The sequence below is a fragment of the Pongo pygmaeus genome, chromosome 16 (genome assembly GCF_028885625.2).
Source record: "Pongo pygmaeus isolate AG05252 chromosome 16, NHGRI_mPonPyg2-v2.0_pri, whole genome shotgun sequence".
Lineage (NCBI taxonomy): Eukaryota > Metazoa > Chordata > Mammalia > Primates > Hominidae > Pongo > Pongo pygmaeus.
Genome location: NC_072389.2, coordinates 81,202,920 through 81,227,025, shown reverse-complemented (window position 1 = coordinate 81,227,025; position 24,106 = coordinate 81,202,920). Strand labels below are relative to the sequence as shown.

Below are 24,106 nucleotides of genomic sequence, written 5' to 3'. Positions count from 1 at the left end.
TGAGCAGGCTTGGCTCCTGGAGGCCTGAGTCAGCGGGCAGGCGGGCAGGGCGGGCTGGGTCCTCACATGCTTGGGGAGGAGATGGTGCAGGAATGTTCCTCCCGCCCAGGCCCAGGCCCTGCCCACCGCATCCTGGCTCCAGCTCCCATGGCCACTGCAGCTCAGCTCTAGCTTGAGACGGGAGCTGCCTGGAGCTCTGCTGGATCGGTTCAGCCAGGGGCCTTCAGAGGCAGCCTGGCCCAGAGGATTGGCCCAGGGGAGGGCAGGGCCAGGAAACAGAGTCTGCCCAGAGCCAGGCTCTGGCCCCTGCCCTGCTGGGTGATAAGGCCAGCCACCACTGCTCCCTGGGCCTCAGGTGCCCATCTGTTCAATAAGGAGCTGAACTTGGTGGTATCCAGTCATCCCAAGTGCATCCCTAGACCTCTCAGGCTGTGTGCCTGAATGTGGTGCTTGTGACTGGCTCTACTCCCCCTTGGAGACACCCCCTCCAGGGGTGGTATCTCCAAGCAAAGCTCTCCTTAATCTCTGATGAGGTGGAGACCCTGGGAGGTCACGCAGGTGCAGTCCAGGCACAGAGATGCTTGTGACACCTTTGCTCTGTGCAAGCATGGCTTTGTGGCGGTGTGTGCCTGAGTATGTGTCACTGTGTGAGGCTATGACCATGTGCACAGGACTGTGGCATGGCTGTGTGTGACAAAGTAGCCACTGGTGCTTTGAATGGATGGCAAGGCATGTGTGGCTGTGGCTGTGAATGTGTAACAGCGTGTGGCAGTATGACTGTGTGAGCACACAGGCATGCTTATGTGGCCTATGTGTCTATGGGCAGGTGTGTGACTGCGTGTGCTTGTTGTGAGACTGAGCGATTACATCTGTGAGTCTGTGAGTGTGTAGACACGTGGAAGACATATGGCTCTGTCATCTGGGAGGGGTGGTGCAGAGCAGGGGCCGATGGGGCCACCTGCCTCTCCCAGGCCTGGCTCTGCTCCAGCCAGTGGCGCAGCCATGGCACAGTGGTTCATAGCCCTCCTGTGTCCAGCGGGTGACGAGATGCAGGATCTGAGGTCCGCCTCCATCCCCAGCCCCCATCTGTGGCCACAAAGCGGATTCCTTTTCCTGTACTGGGCCAAGACTGGTGACCAGGGGATCCCCTACCCCGGGTGCTGGTAGCTGCCCAGGGCAGAAAGAGAAGCCTTGTTTTCCACCCCCTCAGAGCAAAGCAAGGGAGGAAACAAGGCAGCTGGGTCCAGCCGAGTCGGGAACATCTGCCTGGCATGTGATGAGGCAGGAACCTGCCGTCACCAGGATGCCCCCAACACTGGTCCCCCAATCTCCTGCTGAAAGGGGCTTAGCTACCCTAGAACAGCCCCAAGTTCCCCCAATACCCCCACCCCCATAGAGGCAGAAAGAAAAGAGAGAGGAGGGCCAGGACAGCCTCCCTCCCTACCACACACACACCTGCCCCAGCCCAGAGACCTCAGGATACCAGGAGCAGGCCTGGCATTACCCCAAGACTCTACTTCCTGATGCTTCTCCTAGATCCAAGTCCCTCCTGAGAAAAGTATCAGACTGATGGCCTCACCCTGAGGATGGAAGGCCTGGGAGGTGGTCTCCTCTCAAGGAAGGCACACAGAGGACAACACTGTTCCCAGAGCAGGAAGCATGAGCAGGGGACTTTCCAGGCACCATGGGTTACGAGGAGCATTCCCACCAGCCTTGCCCCAGCCTGGCCCAGCCCCCACTGCTCAGAGCCCCCTCTGCAGATGGCTACATGGAGGGCAGAGCTGAGAAGAGGTTAAGGGCGGGAAGTTCCTTGGATGGGTTAGAAAATGGGGCAGGGTGGAGAGAGGGGAAAATTCCTCAGAAAGTCCCAAATCTGACCTAATGTTGACCAAGGGCCAGGGGGACCCATTCCAGAAGTTCCTCTGAGGACGCTATGCCCTGAACAGGGAGTCCTGCCCGCCCCTTCCCGCACCGCACCTGCTGGCCCTTCTCCATCTTCCTGCACAAGCTCCCTGGTCCCTGGCCTAGCCAACCTTCCCTGACGGCCTTGACCCTGGAAGCCCTCCCTCCACCAAGTCCCCATTGCCTCCAAAGGACAGCCAAGTCTCAACCAGTACTCTCCACTCCTCTGTGGATGAACAGATCCAAGAGCAAGGTCTGCTCATCCTGACCAGGGCAACCTCAAGGGCATAGCCAGCGTCCTCTTCAGTTTCCAATGTGGGAGCCTCTGCAGGGCTGGGTACCCAGGACGGCTTGGGGAAGAGACACAGCTTCTGAGTCCCCCACTTCCCTCCCCTGGACTAGGGCTTTTCAAGGGCAAGGCCAGGGCATGGCTCCTTGGGGAGAGGAGCCACCATCTATTAAATTGTCCTAGGGCACAGCGTCCTGTCCCTTCCTCATACAACCCTCAGCTCCAGATCACAAGGCAGTACAGCCAGTCCCCTGGGAGGCACTCCACCTGTTTTAGAGACAAGAGTGCATTCTAGGGAGGGATGGATCCACCCGGGGGTCCACAGCCGCCTCTAACTCCTCCTGCCTGCTGGCACCTTCCACCAGCACAGCCCTCCCCCGAACTTTTGAGGTTCTGTGGTAAATTTGTGCCCACGATGACCTCAGAATCTCACCCAATGGCTCTCAGGAGCAATTAGGGCTCTATCCTTCTCCTGCCCTCCGCCTTTCTGGGATCCAAACAGAAAAAGTCATGCTTGTGTTATCTTAATTGTAAAAGGTTTATCAAGAAAAAAGATTCAAGCAGCAGCATCCAGGAGGAGACCATGACCCCCCCGGGGGCAAGGAGGGCAGTGGTGACACAGGTCAGCACCCCACAACAAGCTGCTGGACCACACCCTGACCCGGGCAGGGAGGAGGCAGAAACCCCTCGGGGATGTAAACATAGGTCAGAGACAGCACAACCTGACTGGGAGCAGGGGCCCACATTCCAGTGAGGCAGGCAGAGGGCAGGTGGGCATGGAATCCCTCGCATGGGTGGGCAGGCAGGCCCCTGTCTTTTTCCTCTTAGGTTTCCCATTGTGCAACAAGAAGGATGTGGGGAAGACAGTGCCACGGAGCCCAAGGACCCTGGGATCCTGGGTTTGGACCTGCTTCGAGTGTGGGGAGTTATTGCTGGTGAACTCAAATATACAGTCACTTTTGAGAGTCTTCTCCAGGAAGGTGTCACCAGGGATCTGGGGCCCAGGGCTTATACCTCAGCACCTTGAGCCCGAGGAGGGGAGGATGCTGCAATGGTCCCCTACCTGAGATAAGCTGAGGGCCCAAAAGTGGAGGGGAGTCAGAGGCCTACAGGAGGGAGATGGCCTGTAGCCCCCTCCTGCAGGGGACAGGGTGATGTACGGACAGCCAGCAACATGGGAGCAAGGGAGATCCCTTCCTACCACACAGGCCAGAATCCCCATGGAAAGCGCACCTAACTTGCTTGGAAAGTAAGGGAGAGAAGAGGGAGATGTTTACATGCCTCCATAACTTTGCCCATGCTGTTCCTCTCCCCTGAAAGTCCTTCTCCCCCATGTACTGCCTGGCAGGCCCTTGTCATTCTTCAAAACACTGCCCGAATGTTGCCTACTCTATGGAGTCTCCCCTGACCAGTGGAACGCTGTGGTCCCTTCTATGAGCTTCCAGAAATCCCTCACTTAACCATCAGTCATACTGCATTGACTCTGTCTGTGTCTGACCCTGACCTTCACTGAGGACTCCTGAAGAGCAGGCATGTCACAGCCCTGGGTGCCCAGCGTCTGACCCAGGGGTGCAGCAGGCCTCGGCGTCTGCTGAATGGATAAGGCAGCAGTGGCCAGGTGAGCAAGCAAAATAGGCTCTAGGGGAGGCTGAGACCCTGGCCTGACCTTCACTGACTGACTGGCAGCCCAGGCCTTGGCCTCGAGGGCTCCTGACTCCATTCTCACCCCTGCTGTGCCCCACTTCTAAGGAGTGGGGAATTTCCCAGGGGTACCCATGACTCCTTGAAAGCTCCTTCTCCCAGGAGGCAGGACAGGCCGCTTATCTCCCCCACTGCTGACCCCTCCCCCAGCCACTGCTGGTATAGGGAGGTCGGGAAAGTGGGGTACACTGCAGTGACCAGGCCCAGGGGAAGGAGGGGGCCCAGGCACATGCGGTCAGAGGTTGTCATACATGCGCAGGGTCTTCTCCAGCTGCTGGCCCACCCGCTGGTAGAAGAGGATCTGCTGGCGCAGGTAGTTCTGCATCATGTGCTTGAAGTCGAGCTCACGGCGCTGGTGGAAGTGGTTCATCTCGGCCTGCAGGGCGAAACCCACCACGCGGCAGCGCCTGCGAATGCCATCTGCCTCGTCCTGCGCCATGCGGCCCTCGTCACTCATGCGTTGGCTCTCCTTCACCTTGGCGAAGGCGCCTGGCATAGGCAGAGCAGAGGACAGCGTGTGAGGGCTCTGATCTCCATGTGCTCCCTGTACCCTTCAGGGCAGACAGCACCCTCATCAGCTCAACTTGGACCTCACTCCTGAGCCCCAGACCCACATTCCAGCCACCTGGGTGTCTCTGCCAGGACATTACCCAAGCCGTCACCCTCAGCACCTCCTAAACCAAGCACATCATCTTCCCTCCAAATTTGCAGCGCCACCAGTAGCCCACATGTGACCAGTCACAGCCCTGCTTGATGGACTATGAAGTCAATGAGGATAGAGCCTGTCCTCAACCTCTCTGTGTCCCTGGTACCCAGAACAAGGCCTGGCCCACAGCAGATCCTGATATAGGCCTGCTGAACTGATTCAACCCTGTCCCTCACTGGACTGCTACAACACCCCAGGGACTGCTACAACACCCCCCCCGCCACGTCTCCCTGCCCTCCGCCCCAGCCTCTGACAGGTTCTCTGCAGCATCTAAAGAGGTCTCCCAAGCTGGGCACCTTTCCTGGCTCTCCACTACCTACAGATCAAGGTCCACACCAATCTGCCTGGCCTGGGGGGCCCTCACATCTGGGAGTTGGCCCCTGCACGCGTTCCACACTGACCCCCATGTTCATCAAACTCATCTGGCTCTTTCCTACCTTCCTACCTCTGCCCCCTGGATTCCTATTCATAATTCATGGCCCCGATCAGGTGCCACTTCTACACTGGAGCCTCTCCCAGGTCCCCTGACAGAATGCCTCCCCCATGTCACCTGTGCCCTGGCTCCCCACCCCCACCCCCATCACACTGCTGATTCTAAAACAACTCTTCAAAGGCCACCTGGTGTATCTCCCAGACATGCACGCCCTGTTCTCTCCTCATCCCAGCCCCCAGGGAACTCGAGGAGGTTGTATAATAACCAGGTGACAGATGGGGGGTGGAGAGGAACCTGGGCAGAGGACCCAATTTAGAAGAATCTGAATGAATGAACAAGCAGTTGGTGAATGAATTTCAGTTCTGAATTAAAAGGGACTTGACTAATTCTGCCTTTAAGCCAGTGGGGACAGTTGCTGGGAAGAGAAGGAAGTTTGCCTGTGCCTGGCACTCAGTCGCCGAGGGCTGCAGAGAATCCACCATACAAAGAAGATTAGGAGCGGGGAAGGGTTGGCATAGAGGACAGCACACCCCTGAGCACTTCAAACGCACCCACTACACACAGATAGCATGCTCAATATCCACGCTTTCCCACTTCTCCTTTAAGGAGGGCTCTTGAGGGCCATCTAGATGATATTCTCTTCACTCCCTGGCTCCAATTGTCCAGTGCATTCTAAATGCATTCATTGAGCACTTACTGTATATCAGACCCAGGGCTCTACATGCTGGGAATAACTCTGGATGCCTTTAGAAGGGGCAACATCCATGTTAGTTGACAAGTGCATGGCTAATCGGCTAATAGTAGCATTTCAGGCAAATAGACTCAAGTTCAGTGTCTCCAGGGCTGCTCACACAGCACCCAAAAGTAATCTGCAGTCTCCAGCTCCCAGCCCACTCAGTCCTTCTGCCATCTTCCCTGGACCACCTCCTACACCATCTCAACAGCCCAGCCCTGGGCAGCAGAAGGGGGATCACCCCAAGGCCCAGGATAGGACCCAGTAAGAGACTTCAGAGCTGGAAAGGCCCAAAAGATCAGGTGTCCAACCCTCAATTCCACCTCCACCCTACTACTGTACAGAGGCCAAGGCCCTGAGGGGCAGGAACTTGCCCAGGACTCCCAGCCTCTTTCCTGCCTGGTCCTGCACAGCTGGGGGTTGGACACCACTTCTGTTGCAGGGAACCCATGCCAGGTCCTTCAGGCATATGTGTGGGGCCCCCAGACATTGGACACACGGATTCAAGAAGGTCCCAAGGAGTAGGAAGAACCGTAAGAAGAAAGGTAGAAAACAGCAGGATGAAGAAACTGGAGTTAAACTTCCACAGAAGGAACCCAGCTAAAGGGGAGATACTGAACTAGCCTGGATTCCACCTGCCTGAGAAAGTTGGCACAGTGGAAGTGCATCTATAGATTTTTCCTGTCCATGGCCTTGGAGGAAGGAAAGGCCTCTTTTGCTGATGAGGAGCCCAAAGAGTAAGAATGAACCCATTGCAATGGTTAGGTATCCGCAGACAGGCAGGAGGCCAGGGATGGGGAGCAAAGGCCACAGAGGTCGGGGGGAAACAGAGGCCCCACCCTGTTCTCCGTTACCCCTCCACCCTGTGACTCAGCTCTGGGGCCAGGACCAGCTAATGCTAATGCACCCCACCCCACAGGCTGGGAGTCAGGGCTCAGGCCTGTCCAGCATCCCCACTACATTCTACTTAAGACTTAACCTGAGAGCTGAGGATCCAGGGGGACCTCCTGCCTCAGCACTCCTCTTACAGGCTGGGTCCCAAAAATGCAGAAAGGAGGGTTGGAGCCCACCAGCTGCAGAGTCCCAGGGATATTCCCTAAGCTCCCACCTCAATCCATCTTGCCCCTGCCTCTTGGAGACAGTTAACATCCACCCCAGGTTGGGGGCAGAAGGGAGCAGGAGGTCTGAGTCCTAGTCCTAGCTGTGTCCTCTCCAGCAAGCCACTGCTCTTGCCTGGGCTCCAGGTCTCCCCACTGCCCAGTGGGACAGGTTGCACTAGATGTGATGCTGTTGACAACCTCTCACACAGTACAGTGCTTTAAGGAGTTTCCACATCTGTAAAATGGGATAATAATAGTACCCGCCCTATAGTATAGTTGAGGCTTAACTGAACTAATATGTACACAGTACAAAGGAGCGCACCTGAGATAGAATAAGAGCTCCAGATGCTACATGCTATGGCTTGAAAACTGCTTTTCTTTTCTTTTTTTTTTTTTTTGAGATGGAGTCTTGTTCTGTTGCCCAGGCTGGAGTGCAGTGGCTTGATCTCGGCTCACTGCAACCTCCACCTCCTGGGTTCAAGCAATTCTCCTGCCTCAGCCTCCCAAGTAGCTGGGATTACAGGCACCCACCACCATGCCTGGCTATTTTTTTGTATTTTTAGTAGAGACAGGGTTTCACTATGTTAGCCCGGCTGGTCTCGAACTCCTGTGATCCGCCCACTTCGGCCTCCCAAAGTGCTGAGATTACAGGATGAGCGGTAGAGGGAAGGCTAGATGATGGCTCAGAATCCAGAGGCTGAACCCACCTGTCCCCGAGGCAAGAACTTGTCCCTACAGTGGCCACTTTGCCTTGGCCACGCTGTCCCTGTGGCCCCTCCATGGAAGCTCTGTGGTCCTGGGCCTATCTCTAGCCCATGGGACCAGTGAAGGAGCACCCAAGCCTTCCTCCCTCCTCTTTCCCCTTCTGGTTCAGCTCTCCATCCCTGGGGATCCCCTCCTCCATCTGGAGGGCACAGTGGAAACAGCCTGGGCTGCGGAGCCAGACACACTGGGCTCCAGCTCCTGCTCTGAGGCTCATCTGCATCGCTGCACCTCGTCTGTAAAACGGAGGTGACCACATCGCCCTCCTGACCTGTCATGAGCCTTAGGACCAACCCCGCTCTTGCTGGCTGTCAAGTTGGGGGGCCATATGTCCCAGCTTGCCCTGGACAGTCACTTTCCCCTTGTTGTCCCGGGATCACTATTGCTAGGGCCCCCTTTCATGCCCCAAACTGCCCTGGTTAATTATATGGTTACCCTTCTCTTAGGAGACCCCTGGCTTGGGCTACAGGGACTAGGCCCATGGGAAGACCAGGCTCCTCTCAGCTCCAGCCAGGGTTTATGTCCCATTTTATTTCATTTTATTATTTTTTTTGAAAAGCATACAAATTTGTTTAATGTAAGTTTCATATGACATGGAGCCCTCCTAAGGAAATGAAGACCCTCGGGTCCCATTTTACTCACCTAGAGACTGAGGGGAGAAATCTCTCCCAAAGTCATGTCAGATGCAAAGTTTGTCCAAATCCTGGTCTCCTGACTCCCACCTAGGCCTCCACTGTCCTTCCTCCCACACACTCACCACCCATTCAGATGTCCAGACAGGCTGGACAGAATCCTGGGGGCCCTTGACCCAACTGTTCTTCTCTTTTCTTTGAGAAGGGCTCCACCCCTAAGGCCAGCATAGGACCCCCTCCTTATCACTCCCATTGGGCTGTGGTCCCCAAAGCCTGTCCAGTTCTGCCTCAGTATCCCCTCCCTAACTTGCCCCACACCACAGGCCTGGGAGGAGCAGTGCAGAGCCCAGAACTTAGAGTAAGCCAGAGAGGGCTTGGCCCATTGGGAGGGGTCCTCCCGGGGAAGGAAGGCAGTGGACTGGCCTCTGCTTCAGGTCAAATGCATCAGCACAGAGGACAGTGGCCTCTGACTCTTAGAAACACCTCAAGTAGAAACTCAGAAATGGCCTATCTCAGCTCTGTCTCTCTGCCCAGGGTCAGAAAGGCTGGTCTGGATTCCCCCGCAGCCTGGGAGGCCCTGGTGTCCTTCCTGGGTGTGGGGCTGCCCTAATGCCCTCAGCTCTGCTCTGGGTGGGGGGTCCCCAGCCACTGCATGGGAGCATCTGTTTAATCATTGTGTTCCCCCTCCTGCTGCATGCACAGGAACAAGCCATCTAAGGAGCTGGTTGAACCAGCCTTCCCACTTCTGCTCAGGAAGACACCTGCCCTAGTGGGCTGCCAGCAGGCCTGGCCACCTCCCATGCCCTACTCCTGCCCCAGTGCTCAGAGCCAGAGCTAAGGTGTCATTCTGCTTCTGAGCCAGACCCTCCCCAGGAGTCCCTTCCCACCCACTCCCTTGAAGGCCTGATGGCCTTCCCTTGTTTTACAGATCAGGAAACTAAGGCCCGGGGGGGCAAAGGCACTCCCCAGGGACGCACAGCAATCTAGCGGCAGAGCCAAGACTAGCACTCAGGTTTGTGTTTCTTGGAGTTCAGAGGAGGAGGAAGAAAGGTAGAGATGAGAAAAAAAAAAAAAAAAAAAAAAAAACCAGAAAGAAAGGAAGAGGAAGAGGATATAGTGAGGGGAGAAAGGAGGCTGGGAGCTGGAGAAGTTATAGAAGTCAACCTCTTGGTAAAGGAAAGCAAGGCCAGCTTACCCCAGGCCCTCCCTGGTGGTGGTGGGTGACATGTTTCCTGTTCCCCAGGCTCAGTCCAGAGGTCTGCCTCCTGGCCCCACCCAGAGTCAAACTCCCCACCAAGCCAGGCCTGACCTCAGGGCCCAGGGGCCAGGGAGCCAGCTCCACGCCCTGCAGACGAGTTACCAAGCAGCCCCAGGGAGGATCACACCTCTCTCCTGACATCTGCCCTCCCAGCTGTGCCCAGGACTCAGACACCTGCTGGGGCAGCCACTGGCTCTCTCCTTAGGCAAGAAGAGAAGCCAGGCTTGGGAAGCAGGAGTTGGATAGGCCATGTGGACAGTGGCCTGGACCCCTGATTCCGCACCCCTGGCCCAGCCAGAGTGCCCCTGTGTGACCCAGGATGAGTCATTTCCCTGGCAGTTCCTTGACAGCTCCAGCAGTAACAGGCAGAGGCCCATCCTGTCCCTCCCCCACAGAGGGGGTCATGAGAACTGAAAACATGGCTAGGCTTGGGAAGTGGCCAACATGGACGTGTCCTTGGGGAGGTGGCAGGAGGAAGGGACAGTCCCAGCCGGGCCACAAGCTGTGCAACCACTCTTCTGTGGACACTAGCTCCTTCATCTGCAAAATGGGGACAGGGATCTTCCTGCACACAGACAAGATGCTCATAGAGAGAATACACAGTGGTGAGAGTAGTTTCCAAAACTGCAAAGGTGGGGAGGTGAACTTGCAAGGGGCAGAAGACAGGCCCCCACTCTGAGCTCTTGTTATCTGGGTTGGGTCTGTGTCTCCCAAGGGCCTACCGGCTCCTCAAGGGCAAGGCCTGGGGCCTGGTCATCTATGTGTTCTCAGAACCCAGCATGACACCATGCATGATGGGTAAACGAGATGCAAACAGAGAAAATGAATGAACTGACAAGAAGGTAAATATCAAGCTCCATGAGGACAGAGACCAGGCCTGTGCACAACAATATCCCTGCACCTAGAAGCACATTTGCCACAGACACAGAGTTGATATTCAACACATTTGTTTGTTTGTTTGTTTGTTTGTTTTAGAGACAGGGTCTCACTCTGTCACCCAGGCTGGAGTGCAGTGGCACAATCAGGCTCACTATAGCCTCAACCTCCTGGGCCCAAGTGATCCTCCTACTTCAACCTCCCAAAGTGCTGAGATTACAAGCGTGAGCCACCATGCCCAGCCCAACACATTTGTTAAATGAATGATTGAGACAGAGAAATAAAGACAAGTTGCTCCATTCTATCCAGGCCATCCCCATCTCCCCAGGGCCCAGCAGAGAGCCAGACTCAGGATGAGTTTCCTGCCTGCACTGGGCCTTACCTTTTTGTAGGTGGATGATGTCAGGGAAGTTGGAGAGCAGGCCCTGGTAGAGAGACAGTGTGTCCAGCATCTGGAAGAGGTCATTCTTGGGCTGCTCAGCAAACATCTCCCCGATGGCTTCATAGGTACGGCCCGTGTGAGAAATGGCACTGTTGAGGGCCTCAGAGCAAAAGGGGGGGTCCATCTGGAAGGAATGACTGATGGCCTGGAAGGCGCTGCCCAGCTTCTGGAATTCCTTGCGGAAGCCCCCCACATGTTTACGCACCAGCTCTGATGCCACAGTGCTGAGCTGCAGGACGCTGTCATCCATCTTCTTACTGAAGGCCTTGAAAGTGTCCACGCGATCTTCCACGTCCTGCAGGTCCTGGTGCTCGGTGGGGATCTGGAAGGTGAGCAGGAAGCTGGCACCCACCATCTCATCCTTCTCTGCCCGGCGTTTGCCCATCTTCCACTGCTTGTCATCCAGGCAGCTGAGGAAATGCTGGAAGCCTTCATACTGGGACAGCACAGGATGGCTGGTCATGTGGTCCATCCAGAGGATGAGTCTCCGCTTCCGCTTTTCAATGAAGTCCTCCTCGAAGCGGCCAGTGGCCTGCTTCTCAGGCAGGTGGGGCACCGAGATGACAGTGAACTTGTGTAGCAAGCGGTTATAGAGCCAGTCAAAGTGTTTGTAGCGCCGGTAGACGGGTGAGGCAGCATGGGTGGGTGTGAGCTTGTAGGAGATGTAGCTTTTGATGCCCTTGAACTTGGTCTGTTTTGTGGGGTCCTCCACAGAGCAGGCAAATGGGTGGGGGTTGGCCTTCCACTGGGGGCCACGAGGGCCCATTTCAATGGAGTATGTCTCAGCGATCTTGGCCATCATGGGCACATCACCCAGGATGAAGGCCTCCACTCCAGAACGCACAAAGCATGAGAAACGGTTGAGGTTACGGCCCACAACACTGCCTCGCTTGGCAGATGCCAGGCTGTCCTGCCGCTCCAGTGGTGGCTTGGGCCGGAAGGCCATGTGCTGGCTGGGGTAGGCACCAGGGTAGGAGAGGTTGAGGGGAGGGTGCCCGTTGGTGCCCAGCCCACCAGCCCGTGGCTCCTCCACCACTGTGCATCCGTCGTCCCAGTCATCCCAGTCATCATCATCATCCTCCTCGAAGCTACCCTGGTTTGAGAGGAAGCCACTGCCCCCACCACTCCTAGCTGGGCTGGCCACACTGGGGCTATTGTACAAGCTCACCTGGGCCCCTGGAGAGCCTGCAGGGCTGCTGGAGTAGTCAGCATGGTTGGTGCTGATGCCAGAACGGAGGATCTCCACGTAAGAGGCAGGAAAGAGCCCTGTCTCCCCACGGCTGTTCTGGCCCTGCAGCCAGCCATCCAGTGAGGTCTCGCTAAAGATGACCAGGTCCTCATCCTGCTGGATGCTGATTTCCTCCTTGTTCTCACTGTGAAAGTCATAGAGGGCTCGGCCTTTCAGTGCCATGGCTGGGCTGGGTGGTATAGAAAGATGGGAAGGAGAGGGTCCTGCCCAGACCGGGGATGCTCACAAGGCAGTCCAAGAATGCACTCACAGCTGAATGGCGCTTACACAGTTCAATCTCTCAGGTCCTAAGGTGGGGTCTCAGCACCCACAGATGCTGTCCAGTCTCCCGCTCTTCAAAGCAATGTCCATGGCCCAGAAACTGCCCTATCAGGTCTCCGGGCATATGCTTGTGAGCAGGGAGGGCTCATGTCCACAGTCTCCTCCTCCCTTAGCAGCCTCTGGGGGGTTAGAGGGGAGTCTCTCCTAACTCCTACTCCCAGAAGAAAAGTCAAGTGACCTGGAGAAATCTGCCCTGCGAGGGGAAAAATTCGACACTTTCCACTGGAACAACGTTCTAAAATAGAAGAGACTCACTCTGAAACCACCATTCCAGAAACCCGGGCAGGGCTCGGCCGTCCCTCTGGCTCCCAGATTCTTTTGGCGGCTCTCGCTTTGGGAGGCTCTCACATTCCTCTGCAGATCTGCCCCTTCCTCCTTCTTCCTCTTGCTCCTGGGCCACTGGGTTTTCAAAAATCCGGAAAATCCAAGAGGGGCAAGGAGAAAAGCAGCAGCCGCCTGAATCGAGTCCAAGGGTGGATGTGTCCGGCTTCACAACGAGCCAGGCCGGGAAAACAAGGACTGAGGCTTACACAACAGGCCGCCAACTCTTCGACCCCGGCGGCGCAGCCGGAGCCCCCGCCGGCTCGGGCGCCCTCTCCCCGCCCCAGAAGTGGCCAGCCCCAACCCCGGAGGAAGGAGGGGGCGCGACGAGGCTGTCGGGCGACTTCTGGCCACTCGCTGAGTGGTCTCTTTTGTTTGCCTAATTCCTCAGCAGTTTCTGAGCCTGACGCTGACCCTGCTCTGAATCCCAGGAAGCCCGTCCAAAGGTAACCCCAGCAGAAACCGGTTCCTCACCCGGGACTTACGACCCCCGATCACCACCCTCGCGTGCACGCACACACTCAACAGTTTGGAGTTTGGAGAGTGAGCTCCGGCGAGCGGATGGCGCGGCCAGCCGTCTGTCCGTCCGTCCTCCTCTCCGCCCCGCGGGGCCCGGCCAGTTGGGGGCGCGGGCTGCGCCCCTAGCCTGCCTTCCCCGGCGCTCTCAGACCCTCCGCTCCGCCAGCGAGAAGGCAGCTCCAAAACAAAAAGGCGATTCCGGGAGGTGGCGTCCTGAGGAAGGAGAGGATCGCCAAAGGGGAGGTGAGGGGTGGGGAGAGGGAGGAGGGAGGGGGAAGCAGGCTGAAGAATCGGGCAAACTCCGCTGCACTTCCGTGCGTCCCGGCGGGGCACTGACGGCCAGCTCCGCCCTCCCGCGGGCCCGGGGCGCTGCAGCCGAGCCCCCGCCTACTCCTCCGCGCGGCTTCCCAGCTGGCCAGCGCCCTTGCTCGCTGGCGCTCAGTCCGGGAGGCGAGAGGGAGGAAACGACCCGGGAACGAGGGGGCCCGAGAGCCTCCGGGGCTGGTCCCTGGGACCGCCACCTCCCCTCCTCTCCCTCCGCCTGTCCGCCCTCGCCGGGAGACACCTCACGCCCCCGTGGTTGGAGCGCCCGGCGGGGGAGCTTGCCAGCTGCCGCTGCCTCGCTTCCTGGACTCCGTCATCCTCCTGCCTTTTCCGTGACGCAAATGGAGTAAAACTCCGAAAGTTTGCAAAGCGTGGGGCTGCAAGGAGCACCGCGCCAGAGCCAGGATCGGGAGATCGGGGGGGGGGGGGTGCGTGGAAAGCCGCGCCAGCTGGGGTTGGGGAGCAGAGTCACGGACTCGCCTTCCCACCTTCCCATTCCTCACTCCTGCTCCGCAGGGACGGGTCGTGGCGCAGCTCAGAGATTGTTTTCCGGAGGAGCAGAAACGGCCTGCGCGTTCCAGGCTTCTGACCTAAGATACCGAGAGCTGCGGGTGCAGCACCCTAGCCAGACAGGGCGACCCTGCCCTGGGCGACCAGCTTGGAAGGAGGGAAAGACACTACCCTACATCTGCAGCGACAGGGAACAAGTCTAGGTGCCACCCGGTTCCGTGTTGCTTAGTAGGGCAGCGGGGACTGGATGTTCTGTCCTAGCCAGCGGCAGCAAGGAGAGAAGTGGTCAGGTAGAGAATCTTCGAGAAGAGGCAAGTGGCATCTGACCCTCGGTCAGCATATCTGGAACAGTTTGGGCATTGACTCTGCTAAGCACTGTGCTGGGCACTGTGGAGTACACCACAAGGCAGTCGGGGTTCCTATCCTGGGGGGCTTACAGTCCACCCTCTCTTGTCTTTAAATCAATCCATTCTGTCTCAGTCATTCATTCAGCCAAGTCATGCACTCAAGAAACATTAACTGAGTACCTACTCCGCACCAGGCACCTGAGCTACAAAGACAAATAAGACATTATCCTTATTTTCCAAAAGCTCAGATGTGTTGTGACAAGTAGACAAATGCTCCCTGCCCAGTGTGACTAGTTAGTGCCATGAAAAGTGCACATGAGGGTACCTACCCCAGCCTAGGTAGAGCAAGGATCAAGGAAAGCTTCCTGAAGGAGGAGGTGCCTAAGATGAGGCAAAGGCTTCAGGAGGACTCCCTTTCCTGGCTATACCCTGGAGTCTTGTCTACCCTGTCTAGCTAGATCTTCCCTTCATTCTCTCCCTACTCACTTATTGCAGATTAACTGGTACAAGGTATTTCTGCTAAAGATGGATACCTTTGGCTGTTTTGAGGGACATGGTTCCCAGACCTCTGGCTCCAAAACCCAGTTTCACTGGTTCAGTGAGTGGATCCGACTCCCTTTGCAGGTCTGGCATTTGACCAGAATAAAGGCCTATGTACAAACCCCAGAAGGCTAGGTATTAATTTGCACAGAGAAATAAAACTGTCAAGCAGAACTGAATTTCTGCATCAATAGGTCAAGGCAGTTTGGGCTACCCCTTGGGAAGCCCAGTTAACCAGAAAGTTAGCTCAGTGAGTCTGGAACCCCCAAGAGGGGAAAAGGTATGACGAGTCTCTCAGTCAAGTAACCTTAAAACCTTGTTTCCTGTCATGGGGCAGCCTTCATTCTAAAGACAGGTCGTCCTAGCATCTCTAAGACAGAATATACGTTTTCCCCACGTGCTTTTAGGACCCCCCTTCCCTGTGATCTATCTTCTGTCCACATAGCCTTTCTCCAAACTAAGTTTAACAATAGCATCAGGGCCGGGTGCAGTGGCTCACACCTGTAATCCCAGCACTTTGGGAGGCCAAGGCAGGTGGATCACTTGAGCTCAGGAGTTCGAGACCAGCTTGGCCAACATGGCGAAACCCTATCTCTACTAAAAATACAAAAAATTAGCTGGGCGTGATGGCGCATGCCTGTAATCCCAGCTACTCAGGAGGCTGAGGTAGAAGAACTGCTTGAACCCGGGAGGCAGAGGTTGCAGTGAGCCGAGATTGTGCCACTGCACTCTAGCCTGGCGACAGAGCAAGACTTCCATCTCAAAAAAAAAAAAAAAAAAAAATATAGCATCAGCCAGGTGAGGTGGCCAGGAGTCAGAGGCTGCAGTGAGCCAAGATGGTGCCATTGTATATGTCATTATACTCCAGCCTGGGGAACAGATCAAGACCCTGTCTCACAAAAAAAAAAAAAAGAAAAAAAAAGCATCTACTTCCTTAGTGCTTGCTGAGTGCTGGACACTACAGTAAACGCTTTACCTTTATTAGTTTACTTAATACAGTTGGGATTTCTGTTCACCCAATAGGGTCCCCCTCCAGCCCAACCTCCCCGAGGCGTCCTCAGCCACCACCCTTGACAGCCTTTAGTTGGTTCCCAAACACTCAGTCACACATTTACAGACCAGCCATTTTGGATTTACTCCCACATGTGTTCCAGGTGGGTTTTTTGTAACTCTCAGGAGCCACCCTTATTTCCAGGTTCTTGGGAGGAACTCACTCTTCAGCCTCACTGAGATTTCCAGAACCTGTATCTTCCCATTCCCTCCCCTCCAGGGACCTTCTTCAGTCCTAGGGGAAACAGGCCATGTTAGCAGTCTCAGGAAACTGCACTAACCCTTGTGATCTCCCTATACCCTGCCCATTCCTATGGAAACAGTCCCTTTAGTCAAGTCTCACATTATTCTTTTTTTCTTTTCTGTTTTTTTTTTTCTTTTTTTTTTTTGAGACAGGGTCTCACTCTGTTGCCCAGGCTGGAATACAGTGGCACAATCACAGCTCACCGCAGCTTCAACCTCCCTGGGCTCAGGTGATCCTCGCACCTCAGCCTCCCAAGTAGCTGAAACTACAGGCACCTGCCACCACACCCAGCCAACTTTTGTATTTTTGTATAGGGGGCTTTTCACTATGTTGCCCAGGCTGATCTCAAACTCCTGGGCTCAAGCAGTCCTTCTGCCTCGACCTCTCAAAGTGCTGGGATTACAAGCGTAAGCCACCACCCCCAGCCTCTCACGTTATTCTCACGGGGGTGTGTTCTGTCTTTCCTGCTGGGACCCTGATTCTTACACAGGAAACAGCATCCATCCCTCATCCAGGCATCCAATTTTCATCCTTTAGGAAAGGAAACAGCAAGGGAGAAGAACTGTGCTCTGTGCTCAGTGGTTTTCAGGCTGACTCTGCTGGTGGCAGCCTGCAGGACACACTGGACTATTACTGTAGGAATGCAGACAAAAGATGATGAGGGCCTGACATAGGGCAGGGAGCACTTTTGGAGGTAGAATAGACTGGGAAAGCAACCAATAAGCTGCAGCTATTGAGTGAAGTATCAACCCACATGTTAAAAAAGAATTTTTTTTGAGGCCGGGCATGGTGGCTTATGCCTGTAATCCCAGCACTTTGGGAGGCTGAGGTGGGCGGATCACGAGGTCAAGAGGTCGAGACCATCCTGGGCAACATGGTGAAACCCCGTCTCTATTAAAAATACAAAAATTAGCTAGGCATGGTGGCGTGTGCCTGTAGTCTCAGCTACTCAGGAGGCTGAGGCAGGAGAATCGCTTGAACCCGGGAAGCAAAGGTTGCAGTGAGCCGAGATTGCGCCTGCCACTGCACTCCAGCCTAGTGACGGAGCAAGACTCCATCTCAAAATTTTTTTTGACTCCACTTTCCCCACCAGCTATTGCCCCATTCCTCTGCTCACCTTTGCAGCAAAATTCCTTGAAATAGCTATCTATACTAAGTGCTTCCAATTTTTTTTCTCCTGTTCTCTCTTTAAATCCCTCTAGCCAATCTTTTACTCCCACACTCCACTGAACTATTCTTGTCAAGGTCATCAATAGCCTTGGTGTTGCTGGACCCTAATGGTTATTTTCAGTCCTTCTCTTATTTAGCCTTTTGGTAGCATTTGACCTGGTTGATCACTTCTTCCTCCTGGATACACTTTCTTCATTTGCATTGGAAAGAACATACTCTCCTGGTATTCCTTCTACCTCACTGGTTCATCCTCTTCTTTCCAATAATTCTTTTTTTTTTTTTCTTTTTTGAGACAGAGTCTTGCTCTGTCGCCCAGGCTGGAGTACAGTGGTGCCATCTCGGCTCACTGCAACCTCCGCCTCCCAGGTTCAAGCAATTCTCCTGCCTCAGCCTCCCAAGTAGCTGGGATTACAGGTGCCCACCACCACGCCTGGCTAATTTTTTGTATTTTTAGTAGAGATGGGATTTCACCGTGTTAACCAGGCTGGTCTCGATCTCCTGACCTCGTGATCCGCCTGCCTCAGCCTCCCAAAGTGCTGGGATTACAGGCGTGAGTCACAGCGCCCAGCAAGCCTCCAATAATTCTTAACATTAGAGTAACCACAGTAGAGTTGTCCTCTTGTCTTTTGTATCCATAGGCACTCCTTTGATGATCTCATCCAGCCTAATGACTTCAAATATCACTCATTCTAGTAATGCCCAATTTTTTAAATCTCCAGCCCTTTTTAAAAAAACTCCTAACTCATGTATCTATTTCTCCTTGACATCTCCCCTCAGAAGTCTAATGGATGCCTCCAACCCAAAATGTCCAAAATTGAATTTCTGAGCCGGGCATGGTGGCTTATGCTTGTAATCCCAGCACTTTGGGAGCCTGAGGTAGCAGGATCGCTTGAGCCCAGGAGTTCAAGACCAGCCATGACAACATAGTGAGACCCCATCTCTATAAAAAATTTAAAAATTAGCAGCCGGGTGCAGTGGCTCACATCTATAATCCCAGCACTCTGGAAGGCCCGGCATTTTTGGGTGGATCACCTGAGGTCAGAAGTTCGAGACCAGCCTAGCCAACATGGCAAAACCCCGTCTCTACTAACAATACAAAAATTAGCCAGGCGTGGTGGCAGGCGCCTGTAATCCCAGCTACTTGAGAGGCTGAGGCAGGGATAATCGCTTGAACCTGGGAGGCGGAGGTTGCAGTGAGCTGACATCGCGCCATTGCACTCCAGCCTGGGCAAGACTCTGTCTCAAATAATAATAATAAAATAAAAAATAAAAATTAGCTGGGCATGGTGGCATGTGCCTGTAGTCCCAGCTATTCAAGAGGATTGCTTGAGGCTGGAAGGTTGAGGCTGCAGTGAGCCCTGGTCGTACCACTGCACTCCAGCCTGGGCAACAGTGTGAGACCCTATCTCAAAAACAAAAACAAACAAAAAACATAAGTGTCAATCCTTTGCTCAAAACCCCGAAGTATCTGCCTCTCAACATAAAAGCCAAAGTCTTTTCAAGGGACTACAAGCTCTTTAATCTCTTCCTCTCCTCTTTGCCCACTCTGCTCCAGCCAAGATAGCTTTCTTACTCTTCTGACATGCCAGGCACATTCCTGCCTTAAGGCATTTCCACTGTTTCCTCTTCCTGAAATGTTCTCCCGCTAGATATCCACACATGGCTTAACCCCTATAAAATATCATCTTCTCAATAAGACCTACTCTGGGGCCGGGTGCAGTGTCTCATGCCTGTAATCCCAGCACTTTGGGAGGCCAAGGTGGGTGGATCACAAGGTCAGGAGATGGAGACCATCCTGGCTAACATGGTGAAACCCCGTCTCTACTAAAAATACAAAAAAATAGCCAGGTGTGGTGGCAGGTGCCTGTAGTCCCAGCTACTCAGGAGGCTGAGGCAGGAGAATAGCTTGAACCCAGGAGGCAGAGGTTGCAGTAAGCCAAGATCACACCACTGCACTCCAGCCTGGGCGACAGAGCAAGACTCCATCTCCAAAAAAAAAAAAAAACAATTAGATTAAAAAAAGCAAACGATCTGTATTAGCTTTCTGTTTGTTTTAGAGACAGGATCTTGTTCTGTTGCCCAAGCTGGAGTGCAGTGGTGTGATCATGGCTCACTGCATCCTTGAACTTCCGGCTTCAAGGGATCCTCCCCCCTCTTACCCTGAAACCTCCACCAGTAGCTGGGACTATAGGTGCTGCCACGATGCCTGGCTAATTTTTTTTTTGTCCATAGGGACTGAGTCTTACTATGTTGCCCAGGCTGGTCTTGAACTCCTGGCCTCCAGTGATCCTCCCACCTTGGCCTCCCAGTGTTGGGATTACAGGCATGAGCCACCATGCCTAGCCTGGTGATGTTTTCTTAAACTGGCTAAGTTCATGAGTATTTATTATACTTTATAATTTACATATTATGTATATTATTTTCCAGATATCGAATATTATATATATATATATTTTTTGAGACAGGGTCTGGCTCTGTTGTGCAAGCTGGGGTGCAGTGGCACCATTGTAGCTCACTGCAGCCTACAAGTCCTGGGCTCAAATGATCCTTCCCCCTAAGCCTTCCAGGCAGTCAGGACTACAGGCATGCACCACCATGCCTGGCTAATTCTTGTGGCACCATTGTAGCTCACTGCAGCCTACAAGTCCTGGGCTCAAATGATCCTTCCCCCTCACCCTCCAAGGTAGTCAAGACTACAGGCGCGCACCACCGTGCCTGGCTAATTCTTTAAGATTTTTTACAGAGGCGGGATCTCGCTTCTTTTTGCTTTATTCTTTTTTTTTTTTTTTTTTTTGCCTAGGTTGGTCTTGAACTCCTGGCCTCAAATGATCCTCCCACCTCAGCCTCCCAAAATGCTGGAATTACAGGCATGTGCCACCGCGCCCGACCCCCAAATATTGTATTGTAAAAGACAATGAAAAGCATACAAAACAAAAATGATCAGTGAGAAGCTAGGTGGCGTCAAATGCCTGGACAAAAAGGGGTTAGGTCTGCAGCGCTACACTCAGATGTAACTTACAGATGCAACTAGCGGAAACAGCATTAAATTTGTTAACTCAGTGCTTGGTGGCCAGAAATTCATGTCGGGATAATTCATTTGAGCACAGACTAAAGGGTTTGGACTTGTACTTACAGTCCAAGTTTCTCAAACTTGCTGGGTTTTATGAATCATCTGACACTTTAGTTAATAATATGGATTTCCAGGCGGCTCCCTTATAGATCCCTTTTCTGTGGGCCTAGGAAGCAGCCAAGCAATCAGTATTTCATGGATTCGGTGCCACCCATCTCAACTTGACAGTGAGAGATCGCTCTGCCTGCCAGGTGAAGGACCTGACGTTGGCGGGCGGCGGGGACTACCAGGTCAGCCCCAGGACAGCCGGCTCCGGCAAGCTCCCCCACGGCATGGCAGGAGCCCAGTGGAAGTTAGCACAGTAAACCCAATCAACAAGCCGCAGTCACCCATCTTCCCCAGAAATGGCCTCTTCAGCTCTTGCGGGGGAGACTCTGAAAGTCCCCAAAGGACAGAAGTCTAGGAGGAAATGATTGCCGCAGAAAGGGATACAGTCTTGGCTACTAAGAAGCGCGCGGAGCCGCCTAGGCACTCGCTCCCAACCACCCCCACTCCGATGCTTCTACCCCCTCCCTCGCAAACGCGAAGAAAAGAAGAAACGCGAGATCCCAGTGCAGAGGCGTGGTCCCACCCTGGCCAATGGGAAGTGAGGGCGTGACTTTAAGCCTTTCTTTCATTGGCCCAGGGTCCCAGGCCGTCCAGGTCTTAGTGCGCCGCGGCGGAAATCGCGCGGGCGCCAGAACGCGCTCTCAGCTTCGTGTCCTGCCGCTGCGGCTGCCGCCATCATGGTGCGGAAGCTTAAATTCCACGAGCAGAAGCTGCTGAAGCAGGTGGACTTTCTGAACTGGGAGGTCACCGACAACAACCTGCACGAGCTGCGCGTTCTGCGGCGTTACCGGCTGCAGCGGCGGGAGGACTACACGCGCTACAACCAGCTGAGCCGTGCCGTGCGTGAGCTGGCGCGGCGCCTGCGCGACCTGCCCGAACGCGACCAGTTCCGCGTGCGCGCTTCGGCCGCGCTGCTGGACAAGCTGTATGCTCTCGGCTTGGTGCCCACGCGCGGTTCGCTGGAGCTCTGCGACTTCGTCACGGCCTCGTCCTTCTGCCGCCGCCGCCTTCCCACCGTGCTCCTCAAGCTGCGCATGGCGCAGCACCTTCAGGCTGCCGTGGCCTTTGTGGAGCAAGGGCACGTACGCGTGGGCCCTGACGTGGTTACCGACCCCGCCTTCCTTGTCACGCGCAGCATGGAGGACTTTGTCACTTGGGTGGACTCGTCCAAGATCAAGCGGCACGTGCTGGAGTACAATGAGGAGCGCGATGACTTCGATCTGGAAGCCTAGCGGATCTCCCACTTTGCATGGCTGTCTTTTACAGATGGGAAAACTGAGGCCTGGTGCTGGAGATTCTATGAGGGTGCTCTCCTCAAGCGTATCAGACGGTCGGTCGTAGGTTCAGTGGCAGGCCATGCATAGAGCCACTGGAGGTGCGTCCTTGTTTTCCAGGAAATGTTCTTATAACTTGGACTATTGATTATTAATTGACTGTGCCTTGGGAAACAGTGGGAAGTAACTTGGTGCTGCACTGGGGTATTGTTGGCTTCTTGTGTTGGAAACTTTGTAATGTAAAAGGAAAAACTGGAAATCCCCACGCCCTGTTTCCCTTTACCGTCTTGTAGTTGGACTGGTTCAATTCGTTTAACTCGAATTCTTGCTCCTGGCCGTGGTTAAGCTGTGTACAGATGATGGAGAGTTGGGCCTCAAGTTTTTATAAACTGAGCGAGACTAGTGTTCAGGATCTCCTCCCTTGTTTAAATGTCAATAAATGCCCCAACTGCTTTGTAAGTGCAACTTTTTAATCTGTCTGGTTTTCTTTTTTTCTCTAGAGACGGAGTCTTGCTCTGCCACCCAGGCTGGAGTGCAGTGGCGCGATCTCGGCTCACTGCAACCTCCGCCTCCCGGGTTCAAACAATTTTCCTGCCTAAGCCTCCCGAGTAGCTAGGAGTATAGGCGCCCGCCACCGCGCCCGGCTAATTTTTGTTTTTAGTAGAGTCATGGTTTCACCATGTTGGCCAGGCTGGTCTGGAACTCCTGAACTCGTGATCCGCCCGCCTCGGCCTCCCAAAGTGCTGGGATTACAGGCATGAGCAAACTGCGCCCAGCCTCTGGTTTTCTTACATAGAGTCATGTTTATACGTCCCAAGAGCCCAGAGAAGAATAGAGTCAGCAGCGAGTGACCGGCCTGTGGATGAGATCTGCAACAGGGCCACAGGATTGGGCAAATTTGTCACTTTACCAGTCCCTTCCTTGGAATGAGTGTTTTGGCAGAGCTCTTCCTCACATAACTTCCGGTTGATATTCCAGCCCCAGGAAATACCGTATTAGAGGACTGGGATGTTTGCTTGCGTAAGGAAATAATCACTCTGTAGCTTAGCCATCTAGCGGTTAGAAGTGGCCCAGGAGGTTCTTGGAAATTTACATGATAGCAGTGATAGAGAATTAGAAGGGAGACTACCAAGTTTTACTCAAGATTTCTTTATTCTTTTTTCTTTTTGTTTTTTTTTCACACAAGGCCCAAGCTGGAGTGCAGTGGAGCTGTCACAGCTCACTGCAGCCTCGATCTCCTGGGCTCAAGCAGTCCTCCCACCTCAGCCTCCCCAGTAGCTGGGATTATAGGCATGTACCACCACACCTGGCTAGTTTTTAATTTTTGTAGACACAGGGTTTTGGCATGTTACCCAGGCTGATCTCGAACTCCTAAGTTCAAGCAATCCTGCCTCAGCCTCCCAAAGTGCTGGGATTACAGGTGTGAGCCACCGTGCCTGGCCAAGCCTTCTAAAAGGAGAATAAATAGGATGCCGAGATCAGTGGATTGGTTTTTAGTGGTGCCTTGTTTGCTTCCCCAGGTGTGAGGCAGCATTAGGTGAAGAAATGATGTAGAGAAGGGGACTTATTATATCATGGGATCATATAATACCAAGTACTTCTACTATATGTCAGCTCCATTTTTAAGTGCACCACCTATATTAGCCCATTTCAACCTCTCAGCAATCCTATAAAGTGGAGAATCCGATTCTCTACTTTTCAGATGAGGGAACTGAGGCAGAGATGGGTCAAATTACCAAAGATTACGTAGCCAGTAAGCAATGGACTGGGACTGTGTCAGTGTCAGCACACCCAGCCCTTGATGTGTGTCAGAGTTTAGAAAGAGTCTCTGAACTTGAATTTACAAACCAGCAGGGAAAAGCAGCAGCACTAGGCAATGTGATCGGTCTCCACAGGATGCTGGATAAAGGTGTGAGGAGGGAGCAAGCATTGAACTGGGAAGGCTTTAAGGAAAAGGTGATACTCAAGTTAGGAAGGGAACTAACTCTCATCTAGGCCCTGCTAGTTCTAGGCTGCCGTTTACTCTTACCAACAACTCCGCAAGGTAGGTGGTGGTATCTGTAACTTCAGTTTGGGAAACAATTGGAATAGCAACTTGTCCAAGGCTAGGTTTCAAGTCCAGTCTCAGGTGACTCCAGAGGCCATGTTTGTTTCAGTGCTGTCCCTTTAGAAGTGGAAGGAGAGAGAATCCTGCTCTCCAGCTCTGGTGGCTGGGCATAGTCTGC

At 54.0% G+C, this 24,106-nt stretch overlaps 2 protein-coding genes across 4 annotated transcripts; one reads left to right on the top strand and one right to left on the bottom strand.

Moving 5' to 3' along the window:
- Positions 1-2,710: 2,710 nt before the first annotated feature.
- SNX33 (sorting nexin 33) lies at positions 2,711-13,454 on the bottom strand. Its single transcript, XM_054450044.2, has 2 exons — positions 10,775-13,454; positions 2,711-4,381 (listed from the first exon to the last, which is right to left on the bottom strand). The coding sequence occupies exons 1-2, from the start codon at positions 12,243-12,245 to the stop codon at positions 4,128-4,130; spliced, it is 1,725 nt and encodes a 574-aa protein (XP_054306019.1). The 5' UTR covers positions 12,246-13,454; the 3' UTR covers positions 2,711-4,127.
- Positions 12,507-22,346, top strand: IMP3 (IMP U3 small nucleolar ribonucleoprotein 3). 3 transcript variants are annotated; one of them, XR_010123986.1, is made up of 2 exons: positions 12,507-13,487; positions 14,085-15,091. XR_010123986.1 is itself a non-coding variant. In XM_063652799.1 (2 exons), exon 2 carries the CDS (start codon positions 21,285-21,287, stop codon positions 21,837-21,839), a length of 555 nt encoding a protein of 184 aa, XP_063508869.1. In that variant the 5' UTR covers positions 12,558-13,487; positions 20,670-21,284; the 3' UTR covers positions 21,840-22,346. The 3 variants fall into 3 exon arrangements, 2 of the variants coding, with proteins under 2 accessions (XP_063508869.1, XP_054306040.1); XM_063652799.1 differs by lacking the exon at positions 14,085-15,091 and adding an exon at positions 20,670-22,346 and having other exon boundaries at positions 12,558-13,487; XM_054450065.2 differs by lacking the exon at positions 14,085-15,091 and adding an exon at positions 20,230-22,346 and having other exon boundaries at positions 12,558-13,487.
- Positions 22,347-24,106: the final 1,760 nt, after the last annotated feature.